Here is a 12,786-nt window from a genome sequence, read left to right on the forward strand (position 1 = left end):
CCACCCCTCCAGAATATCCCTACCCCTTCAGAATATCCTCAATACCTCAGAATACCCCTACCCCTTCAGAATATCCCCAACACCTCATAATATCCCCAACACCTCATAATATCCCCTACTCCTCAGAATATCCTCAACACCTATGAATGTCCCCCTCAAAATATCCCCACCCCCTAAGAATATCCCCACCCTGGCAAAATATCCTCAAGTCTTCAGAATATCCCTACCTCCTCAGAATATCCCCAACCCCGCAGAATATCCCCATCCATTCAGAATATCCCCACCCACTCAGAATATCCTCAACCCTTCAGAATATCCCCGACCCCTCAGAATATCCCAATCCCTTCAGAATATCCCCATCCATTCAGAATGTCCACACTCCCTCAGAATATCCCCACCCCCACAAAATATCCTCAACTCTTCAGAAAATTCCCCAACCCTCCCGAATATCCCCCCTCAGAATATCCCTACCTCCTCATAATATCCCCACCCCTCAGAATATCCCCATCCACTCAGAATATCCCCATCCATTCAGAATATCCCTTCCCTCAGAATATCCCTTCCCCTCAGAATAGCCCCACCCACTCAGAATATCCCCATCCAATCAGAATATCCCTTCTCCTCAGAATAACCCCATCCATTCAGAATATCCCCACCTCCTCAGAATATCCCCACCCCTCCAGAATATCCTCAACAACCTCATAATAAACTCCACCCCTCACAATATCCCAACCCCTCTGAATACCCCCACTTCATCAGAATATCCCCACCCTCCTCCAAAATATTCCCACACCTTCAGAATATTCCCCCAACCTGAGAATCTACCAACCCCATCAGAGTATCCCCACCCAATCAGAGTATCACTACCCCATCAGAATATTCACCTAACCCTCAGAATATCAAATGGCCCCTTAGTAAAAGTAGGACCAGTAAAAATATCAAATATTTCTCAAAGCTGACATCGACATACAAGAATGTGAGGATATTTCTGCTGCTTCTCTACCATGTTTTACTCTTTGCAATATGTGGTCAATCTCATCTTCCTGAGGTAAGGGAGTTAACTGACTGTAAAACTACAGTTTCTACCCTTGCCGAACAAGGCTGGAATTTCTGGGCTCGACCAATGTGCCACCAGCGGAAATTACGAGTTATGTCCCTTCTATGTCCCTCCTATTGACAAATCAGATTTGCTTCGAGCAAAATGGCTGTGCCCAGTCAAGACGATCTGATCGATAATCAAAATCTATATTGCGATAAAATGCACCAGATCTGGATTAAAAACATGAAAAGATTTGGAAAATGCACGGCAGTTTACGAACCAGGAAGTCGATTTTGTTATGAGTTTTTATTGGACAATGCATAGACTCATTACTTCAGGCAAAATATATCTCCATAATTCCAGTCTAGTTCTGCAAGGGTGGAAACTGGACTTTCATAGTCAGTTAACTCCCTTGCCTAAGGAAGATGGGTCAATCGATAAATCCATGAAAGTGTTGGACAGTTTGTATTGTGAGAGCATAGTCTGAGCGAACTGTTCAGTGATGTTTACAACCAGACTGAGTGAGTGAGTTGGGATTATCATGCAGGCCTCACACGTTTACCACTTTGATAAAACCCACGAGCACGGGTGTGGAGCTGACAAGCCAAGAAACATAATCGAGTCGAACAGGTATTCAAACCCATGATCAGAGGTTTCTGGGGTTCCTAAGGGACCGACTCTGCACAGCGAATTGCAGCACCTTAGAAAGCCCAATATGACACAAGGCTTCATTCTCAGGATGATACTGTATTTATGAGCAAGCATCAGCATATCCAGGAACAGCAAAGGGGGGTAACACTGCACAGTAAAATTGCAGCTATTTTAATATCATGGCCAAATGTGCCCCCTGCCTGCAAGAGCAATTTTCTTTATATATCTAGGGTGCAATATTAGTATGTGGGGTCACAGGCTGCCTATTCTGCAGAGTTCTGTCCCCTTGACGTGCCAGGAGCCTATCATCAGGGGTCGAATCCCAGATACCCCTGATCATGTTTCTAGGATTGCAAGGTCGTGGGTTTCATTAAAGTGGTAAATGTTATGCCATCATCACTTTGTTGTTTCCACCTACATCAAGTCGACACACGCGATATAACTAAAACGAGGCGCTGAACCAACTCACTCCATCCCTAGTGTGTTAGAACATGGCGGTACCTGCAGTTCATCCACATTAACTTTGGCCTTCTCCATCAACGACTCCTCCATCAATACCGGCGCGGATATATCCTGTGTCGCCACTTTCTTCTTCTTCGCAATTGGTGCCCGCTTCTTCATGGCTGATGTTGATGTTGATGTTGATGTTGATGTTGCGCTAGCTGGTTTCTGTGTCTTGAAGCTCTGCTTCTTGCTAGATGATCAAAAGAGAATCTCAAGTTACTTGGTTTGATAATAAATAATAAACAAGAACAACATTTGTTTGTTCATCTGTCAATCCAGTGATTGACATCATTAATATCAATCTACCCAAACTTGGAAACTTGGTTTGAAAATAAATAATAAACAAGAATAACATTTGTTTGTTTATCTGTCAATCCAGTGACTGACATCATTAATATCAAACTTGGAAATTTGGTTTGGTAATGAACAATAAAGAAATAACATTTGTTTGTTTGTTTATCTGTCAATCCAGTGATTGACATCATGAATGTCAATCTACCCAAACTTGGAAACTGGGTTTGATATTAAATAATAAACAAGAATAACATTTGTTTGTTTGTTTATCTGTCAATCCAGTGATTGACATCATTAATATCAATCTACCCAAACTTGGAAACTTGGTTTGGTAATGAACAATACTGACTGACTGACTGACTGACTGAGTATGGTTTTACGCCGCTTTTAGCAATATTGCCGCAATATCACGGCGGGGGACACCAGAGATGGGCTTCAAACATTGTACCCATGTCGGGAATTGAACCCGGGTCTTCGGCGTGACGAGTGAACGCTTTAACCACTAGGCTACCCAACCGCCCCTGTAATGAACAATAAAGAAATAACATTTGTTTGTTTGTTTATCTGTCAATCCAGTGATTGACAGTCATCAGGCAAAATCAATCTACGCAAACTTGGAAACTTGGTTTGATCATAAATAATAAACAAATAACATTTTTTTTTTTTTTTTTTTGTTCATCGAGTGATTGACATCATGAGTATTGATGTACACAATTGGCATATGACACGCATCAACCCAATCCCGTTAGTTGCCTCTAATGAAAAGCATTGGTTGCTAAATCCAAATTCTAACACAAAATCACAGGACAGAATCGGCAAGTCCCTCCAGCACAAGCATCCAAACATCTAACTGATCCAGAAGGTAGAAATTTCAGAGAGAGCGAAACTAGCGCAGATTCAATTTGGAGCAGCACCGCCACCCAGGAAGGTTGTCTACAGAGAGAAAGAACAGCTTCATCTCCGTGAAAAGACACCCCTTCAGTACCTGGATGCAGTTGGTCCACTGATGATAAACAAGTGAAAATGACTGATAATCATAAATGACAATGAAATAACATTTGAATAAAAAATTGTGAACTCTACCCAGCTTTCTTTCTTGTTACATGGGTGATACCATTTTACTTAAGGGTACAGGGTACTAATAACTGATGCAACCAGCCATAACGAGTGTTGTTTTAACGGGTCTGCATTTTGGCAGGTCTACGTTTTGGGAGGATACCCTTTGATTTATTATGAGCTGCTTATTGTTGAATTGATGACAAGTGTTCCTGGCTCGTCTCCTAGCTGGTCCAGCTGTACTCACTGAACAAAATGGTGATTTTGCAAAATGTGGGGTGGGCGAAGACAGCAATGTTGACCCGTTTATTATTCAGGTCATTGAATTCACTAAATATGAAGATGGATAAAAAATATTCTCCTTGTGCACAAATTGCAAGGTGTACACTTAATATGTTTTTTCGGTTGCCATGTGTGACACTTAGCAGAAACACATTCCATTCCAACTAAGTCGAAGATCGACCAGTGAAGACAAACACAAGAGGATCAGCACAGCTAGCAAATGTCCACAATCTTCATTGTTAATCCTAAAGACTCTTAAACCGTAGGACAAACATCATTTTAGGCCAAGGAAAATACTTGTGTTTCAGGTAACATGACCCAAATGTTTTTATCACAGAAAGAAACAGCCTTCAAGAACCAATATTTTACATCTGGAAAACAATAGGATAAATCCTCATATTATCATTACTGTAGGTTGCTGGGACCTAAAGCTTGCAATATTAGGCATTGTTTTGTAGATACAATGAGGCTGATGCCTCGTCGTTTCCGTTTACAATAGATTTTATAACTTTATTATTTAGATTGAGTGAGTATGGTTTTACGCCGCTTTTGGCAATATTCCAGCAATATCACGGCGGGGGACACCACAAATGGGCTTCACACATTGTACCAATGTCCGGAATCGAACCCAGGTCTTCGGCGTGACGAGCGAACGCTTTAACCACTAGGCTACCCGACCGCCCCTTCTTATTTAGAAAGTTAATCATGTAAAATTTAATTTAATAGTGTGTATTTTTGTTGTTGTTTTATTTTTCAAAGCCATTAATTGATGAAGCACTCAAACAAATAGAAATATATAGAAATACAGTATTTGTTATTGGATATCCTGATTATGACTTTTGCCTCCCTATGTATAAGTATATTGTAGCTGTTCTGAAAGTAGATTGGTTCCATATTGATAAACACAAAACAATGAGTGAGTGAGTGAGTGAGTGAGTGAGTGAGTGAGTGAGTGAGTTTGTTTTTTTCAGCGCCGCTTTTAACAGTATTCCAGTTATATCATGGCTTGTCAACTTAATGTGGGTGGAAAGCCCGAAGTGATGCAGGTCTCGGACGTTTACCACTTCGGTGAAACCCACGAGCACAGTGCTGACAAACCTAGAAACATAATCGTGGCGAACCGGGATTCGAACCCACAATCATAGTTTTTTGGCGTACCCAACTCTGCACAGCAAATTGCGGCGCCTTACACGACTGGGCCACCCGTGCCCCCCCACAAAACAATGAAAATGACATACCCATTGTCATGATCATGAACAACAAACAATAACATTTTTTCTGAATTTTAGCTACAGCTGAAGGTGCCAAAGTCCTTTTGGTATGCCAGATGTAATGGTGACATATATTTTTCATCTTTTCATTCTTGCATAGAGCGACAAATCATTGTCTGTAAGAAAATCCCAGAGTAATTTATTTGTACCAGCTGTGGATACCAAGAGTTGTTGGGCTTAAAAAAAAAAAGAATTCGTTCTCAGGCAATGACTTTTGAAAATGTAGTAAGGGCAGGCAGTTTTTTGGGGGGGTTTGTTTGCTTGTTCAAACTAGAATATAACCAAATAAATAGTTATGTACCATCAGCCTTGGAAAGGGCATCCCTACATAAACAAGCATACAAACTCCTATTGCTGCCATTACCATAACCTGAGATGTGCAGTAAAGCAGTGTGCATGCTAAGGGAAGTAACTGTGTGCTATATTGGATCACATAGTTTTTAAGGATTTGGATTTTTTTATCTTTTTTTTAAAAGTGGAAATAAAAACAAAATGCGGTAGACTTTATGATGATGCAGGTGACGACCGAGAACCAAGACTATTATTATTTTCAGCCTTAAATTGGTTCCCCACATGGGAACAATGTGTGAAGCCCATTTCTGTTGTCCCCTGACATGATATTGCTGAAAGTGGCGTAAAAGCATTTTTACTTACTCACTCTTAAATTTGGATGCCAAGACAAATTGAATGATATGCTGGATGCCAAGGGTTGGGAACCTCTCAGGTTGCACAGGTTATGCATTGATATCCATAGCTGTCCACGACTGATAATCTCTTACTTTGTGTGAGTTCACTGGAGAATGAACTTTCATAGAGTGAGGGCCAAACTGTTTGAACGTCAGAGCTTGCGAAAGTCAATTCTTATAATTTTTTGCACTTTTTTGAACCTCAAAGGATCTAGATCTAAACACAAAATTTAGTATGTGTGACTTCATGTTTACACAGACAGCTATACAACAAGCAGCTGCATCGCGGAATGAAATAGTTCCTGAAAACGAGAGGTGACATGCGCGTATGTATGCTCAACATGCTCTACAGGAACAACTTTTGTAGTTTCTTTACAACAAATGTATTCAAATTATTTCCTCGTAAGATAATAAATGTCTGTTAAGAACTACCTCAGAAAATCAGTCACAATGACAGCATGTCGTAATGCATTTACATTAAGTACAAGACATCAAAATGGCCAACAGGACGAGAGAGATTTCGGAAGTTGCCAATGAACCTGTGGTGGTTACATGTTTAAGTCATCATTGATCAACTGGGCAATCATTGAAAGGTGATCAAAGATGTGTCAATTAGACACAAAGGTAAATTCATAGAATGATGTAGACTGTCACTGTCAGCCTAGACACGGATCAAGTCGATACTCGATAGTTTGGATGTGCATTTCTTCGTTTTGTCCACCCCACGTTCAGTCGTAGCGAGGCTTTTTGTAAACGATCATGCAGTCAAACTCTCTGATGTTGTTCAACGTATACTGAAATGCTGAGTTTAAGATTAAAGGGTCTAAATGATCAGAAAGAACGCTTCTGTATGTATGCGTGCTAGGGAATTCCAAGGGGTTTCCCCAGCAATGTGGAAGTAGTGTGTCAGTGTTTACATCATTTTAAGAACACGGTCTTGTGAAAAACATATGAACGTCAATTTCGCCGACATGTGACTGACCTCTCATCCAATGGAAAAGCTGTATGTCTTAAACTTCAAATTAAAAATTATTATAATTGTTTACTTTTTTTCGCTAACTTGTACTACAGTATGATTGTGGACTCTGGGTTAGAATAGGTCCGAGGCAACCTATGCTGGTCATAAGAGGCGACCAAGTGGATCTGGCGGTCAGACTTGGTGACTTGGTCAATATCATTGATCATTGTTCACAACATCACTGGATTGTCTGGTCCAGATTCAATTAATTACAGACTGCCATCAAAAAGCTGGAATATTGCTGAGTGTGGCGTTAATCAACTAACAGATGTGTCAGGAGCCTAATTTAAGAACACAGTACGCAAATGAGCCAAAAGTTCCTTCAAGTTAATATTTTCTGGTTCACAATTCCTACTAATATATTTTTTCAGTTGAAATATTTCATCTAAAACCTAACAGATGTATATATTCTGTATATGAAGTTAATGGCTTCAGTTCAGCACATTTTGCTATTTAAATGCATGTACAAATATTCAGGCGTCCAATTTAACAATTTCCAAAAAGAAATAACCAAGCTACAATGTTGTAAAAGAACACATTTATTCACTGATAAATGTTGAACATATTTATATTGTGGTTTGTTTGAGGAATGGTTTGAAATACAAATAAACCATATGTATTAAATGAAAAGGTATCGGTATGAACAATTTTCACCCAAATCCTTCAAATAAAACTATATTATATGATCTTTGGATATGACCTGGTCATAAGTGTTTCAAGACTGTTCACCATTGATTCCCCACCAGTAGTGTACATAGAGATAGACAATTGTCCTCTCACCAGATACCCCAATGTCATTCAGATGAATGAACGAGTATATACACTATTTGCTTTAGTGTATGGCAATGGGGGTCATTTCGTGGGATGTGTGTGTGTGCCAGGCAAAGGTTGGTACAGTTACGATGGCTTGGAAGTATACCACCGATACGGGCCGTGACTAAAGAAACAGCTATTACCGCATCCTCCACCAGGCTACAAACAGGACTACTGTATTTATGTCAGGGAATGAAAAAGACTTTTATAACGGGTGTTCTATAGCTGTTCATGTTATAATACACCACAGGCTGCATTTGCTGAAATATGATTGCATATTTTACTCTATAATAAAATTGCAAAATTACCATCTGAAATGAATAGTTTGTTCCGCTGTATGTTACAAAAAAATAGTTTGTTAGAAATGGGTTCAGAAAAAAATAGTTTGCTGAGAAAACAACCCCCCCCCCCCCCCCCCCCCCCCCCCCCCATAGAAATCAAATGGTCGCTCCCTAAGGGACTTCATATTGGACCCTTGCCGCTTGGGAGATTTTACAGTGGACGCTGTGGGTACAAAAGCGGCATTCTGTGGGTGATGTACAGAGCGATCTTATTCCACAAGACGAATAATCCAGTATCCATACATAGAATGCCGCACATTCAGCGTCGACTATGTTACAGAAGTCCCAGCCTTCCCTGTTGCGCTGGATTTGGCTGCTATCGATCGGTGTGTTTCTTTCTTTATTAACTCACGTTTCCTATAATTAATTATTTCCTCGACACCATCGTGCTTTGATTGCAATTTGATAGCCTGGTGCTACTGTCAGCGTATTTCTCACCTTTAACAGCGATAAAACTCTTACCTGGAATGTTTACCTGTGACCACCTGGCCACCTGCTTGCAGCTGTTTACTGTGTTGGTAGGAAGTGACGCGTTTTAAAGCTGGTTCTCGCATTGCGCAGCGCAAGGAATCACTATGCCTAGAGACAGAGCCTAGCCACAGTACTTCTCAGCATTTATTTCAGCTGGGAACAAGAAAAGGTTGATGCGAGAATCAACACGGCGGCAAATCAAGCCTCAGTTCGTTAAAATGAATTGATTCCGTGTTTTACAACTTACACCATGTTTTGGACATGTTATTACCTCCCTTACTGAATTCGACAAACACGGTCTTTCCACAGCACAGCTTATTATGCCGGAATAGGGCCAAGCCGCAATCTGTATGTAATGAACCGATATGTTACTCTCTGATTATTGCGGTAAGCTTTCAAACAACTGTGAGACATATCAGGGTTTAAATAAAACTAAAACAGAACAGACTGTGGAATAACTACACAAGACGTACATAGCGTCCCTGTTTTAAGAAGAAATAAACAAGACAATAGAAAACAGTCGTGGGATATCGGGGAAGACATCGTTGATTCCCGTCTGGTATGTTCTCCTCGTGTAATATACCGTATTCGACGTAATAAGCGCCCAGGGCGCTCTAAAAAATAGATATAGGGGTCTCTTATTAGAATATCATTTTGGTGAAAAAAAACAGAGTTGAAAGATAAATTTCGTGGTTTATGCTGACCGTCTGAAATGTTTATGTACGACAGATATATTTTTCCAGAATTTAATTCCCAATAATTAAGGGTGCATATAACACACGAGTGCGTATTATACGCGAATAAATAAGTCTTCTTTCAATTGATCATTCGGAAGGGGTGCTAATTGGGATTGTTCACTAGCCAATATATTAGCAAATATCATCGTGGGCGCTTATTAGAGCGCTGCTCTTATTACGTCGAATACGGTAAGCTGTTAATCGTGGTATTGTTACCTTGTCTGGCGCTCGGCAATAAGGGGCTAAAACAAGGACTGGTCGGCGCGGAGTCTGTATACTGTGTCCGAGTCGGGTATTCATGTTAAACTGCGGTATGGTATCTCAGTGGGCTAGCAATAAACTCGGCATTCGTCCGAACTGCCATGCATTAAACAAAGTTTGTCGATATCAGGTATATCTAAAACATTATAAGATTTAGCAATATATTCGTTAAAAAGAGTTGCCCTGATATCGTCATATAATACGCAGTGAAACAAAACATGGACCTCGTCTTCTACGCTGGCATTACAGTGAAAACATTTTCTATTGTTGACGGTACACCTTCGTACTGACCAGTTTCCACTCGAATAGGAGCCACGCCACATCTAAACTTGGCTAGTGCCGATCTATAGTTTCTGGGCATCTTATTTGAAACATAGTATTCTGTCCCATATACTTGTTTGTAACATCGGTACATTCTCAATTTATTAAGCCCATTTCGCCCCTCTTCCTTTCTTAACATATCACTCCAACGGGTAACATATTCATTCATACACCATTGTTCCAATTGTAGCAAGAAATGAAAATACCAGGGTCCACTTGCACAAAGCGATCTTAGCGCTATAATTATTGTAAATCCTTAAGATCGCGATCTTAGGCTTCGGCTACAATCGTCATCCACTTGCACAAAGCGATTGTGGGCTAAGATCATTGTAAGCTAAAATCGAAACTTACAATTGGTCCGGACCAATCTAAGTAGCTAAGATCGTTGTAGTCCCTGACAAAATGGCGTGCAAGACAGGGCTTGTTTCACATTAATAATCTGCTGTACGTTCAAACACTGCCTCTTTATTTTGTTAAATTTTATGATTTGAATCGACACTTCAACAACACGAAGACCGCACCATAGATTTAACGTCAGAACTATCGTTAATTGCGATAGTGAACCACATAACTATCGAGTCGATAGCTAAAAGTACTATTCCCACCCTGTGCAAGTGGGCCCAGGTTCCGAAAGGTTAGAGAAGACACGAGCTGCGAGGAATTACGTATTGCACAGTGGCGGAATGGTGCTTGTGATCCGAGAGCCAGGGCCCGTCCCACAAAGCGATATTAATTAGTGCTTCGATTACCAGGAACCTTACGTAAAGTCACCTTAGCGCTAAGATCGCTTTGTGAAATGGGGCATTCAGGTGTGCAGCGCCATAAGGATTTATGATTTGGTAAAGCATTTATTATAAGCCTACTTTCCCAGGGACAGATTCCGAGCATCAAGTAGGTTAATCTATGCTTTACGCATCGCCATTTTAAGAAAGAAATGGAGGCAAACGTTGGAAATGAACCCTTCTGAAGTCATCCTATTGTTCAGATGACGTAATGATAGTGTGTGACGTCATGAACAACGGGTTGTTTTCAACATTGAGATCATTGTGTGCAACTGACCAATCACCATGAGGAATCGTACACAATGCATATGTGAAAATATCGTGATATTATTCAGAAGATATTTCATGTGTTGAGTGAAATATCATGTTCCCAAGAGAAAAGAAAGCGGTTATAGCTGCAAGATTTTGACGTCAAAACTTTCATAATTATGGGAACAAAATATTTTTTTGGAGAGCTGTTTTTATTTTACTTTTTTTCGACACTGTTAACTTCGTACGTTCCGTAATGAAATTTCAAAGTATCACTCAACACAAGGGGGGTAACTCTGACTGTTCTGTTAAACACATGCATGGGGTTGGGAGTCCATAGGCATATATTTTAGAACATGTATATTTTGAGGTAACTCATGAACAGTCTTTTCGTGAATTGATGCCAAACAGGTGCGTGTCTTGTCCAATTAAGACACACGATAAACTAGCTAATTGTTTACATATTCAAGACATTATTTAATTGGTGAAAGCAGTCATTTTATGTTGTGTCGAAAAAGCATCAAATTCCGTTCCACACATCGAGATTTTCCATACCATGAACGAAAATTAGGGGAGATATATATTAATCAAAATACCAGTGTTGTCTTTTTCCGACGTTATCAAAGACATAAAACCAGCCATGACGTCAAAAGGAATGGTGTTATTTTTAGGGTATTTCATAACATTTGATGATAAGGCTAGTGCTCTATAAATAATGATGCAACATTAGTCAAATTACACTTACACATTCAGGAGAATGTTGGAATCTAAGGACTAAGTTATGGGTTAGATAGGGCCATCCATTTCTCTATTACCTCTTTTTTTTATGAAGCACGATTTCATCATTTCTTATGGGTCTTTTTTACAACTAAACGTATACAGTTTCTTGATCGATATTTGTGTTGGAATAGTTTGGTTCCTCGTGAACAAAACACCACGAAAATATATTATCCTTACCCACGGCTAATTCTCATCAAGTGACCTAAGTTACAATAAACTAGTGCTAAGCTTAGCGGAGTTATGCCCCCTTTTCTTTGTACGTGTGTAACCTCTCTGTCGCCTTTTGACGTCATAGAGAAAAATCAGTTTTCGTCATTTACAGCAAGCTATTTTTGGCATTGCATGTTTGTCGTTATACATACGCATATAACTCAATTTGGTATATAGTTATGTCGTTCAGATATTAGGCAGTAATTTGTTCGCTCACAGATTCCGTAAAGCTGGTAAATAAAAAAAATCGTCGCACAGTACTTATATCGTTGTTCGATGAAAAGCGGAGAAATTTACTGTTTTTCAAGGCAGAAAAAATTCTCGGGCAACACTTAGAAGTGTATTTTTTTTAAACCGGTTTAATATTTGCAGTTAACTCTACACCATCAAATAGGAAATTTAATATTCTCCACCCTTGCGTAATTTTATACCCAGAGGTAGATCCAGTGCCGCGTGAGCGCAATTCTCGCACAACCTTCACTTTTCCGATCTTAGGAAAATGTGCGTCAGAAAAAAAACTCGGCATCCAGCGGGTTAAGAGGTTTATTTTTGCGACCAACAATTTCACCGATCTTGTCCCTTTGAAACATTTCACTTGCACATCTACGCTTAGCGCTTTAATATATTGTTTATCTTCGTATTAACAATTCCTTTGACTTGAAATTATTTTTTAAAAATTACAAAAGAAATTGTTTAGCGGTCACATAAAATTTCAATTTGCGACAATTTGCATCATAATTAACGAAGCGCTCTTAAAATATGAACATTTACCTCGGAAACGAAACTTGATCGCGCGAAACTCCTCGGCGGAGGGTTGAATACATACATGTATATATTCCAATTTTAAGTAAACAGCTCAAGGCATCTGATTGTGACTAGCATGATTCATGAATGTTAAGACAATTTGATATAACTGAAATAATGTTCAAAGCGGCGTTAAACAATATCCACTCGCGAATTAATGGTAGATCGATAGACGTGAAGACGAAGAAGGGAACAAACGCAGCCAACTGCTTCGTT

General features: G+C 39.7%; 1 protein-coding gene across 1 annotated transcript in view; it reads right to left on the minus strand.

The window, feature by feature from the left end:
* LOC139477756 (uncharacterized) overlaps positions 1–8,486 on the minus strand; it is a 98,371-nt gene extending 89,885 nt beyond the window's left edge. The window contains exons 1-2 of the mRNA XM_071260163.1: positions 8,418–8,486; positions 2,192–2,384 (exon numbers count right to left, since the gene is read on the minus strand). Coding sequence (XP_071116264.1) covers positions 2,192–2,311 — 120 coding nt within the window. The 5' untranslated portion in view covers positions 2,312–2,384; positions 8,418–8,486. The remainder of the gene's footprint in view (positions 1–2,191; positions 2,385–8,417) is intronic.
* Between the last annotated feature and the right edge of the window lie 4,300 nt (positions 8,487–12,786).

This window comes from Haliotis cracherodii, unplaced genomic scaffold (genome assembly GCF_022045235.1).
Source record: "Haliotis cracherodii isolate W230 unplaced genomic scaffold, xgHalCrac1.p SCAF_35, whole genome shotgun sequence".
Classification (NCBI taxonomy): domain Eukaryota; kingdom Metazoa; phylum Mollusca; class Gastropoda; order Lepetellida; family Haliotidae; genus Haliotis; species Haliotis cracherodii.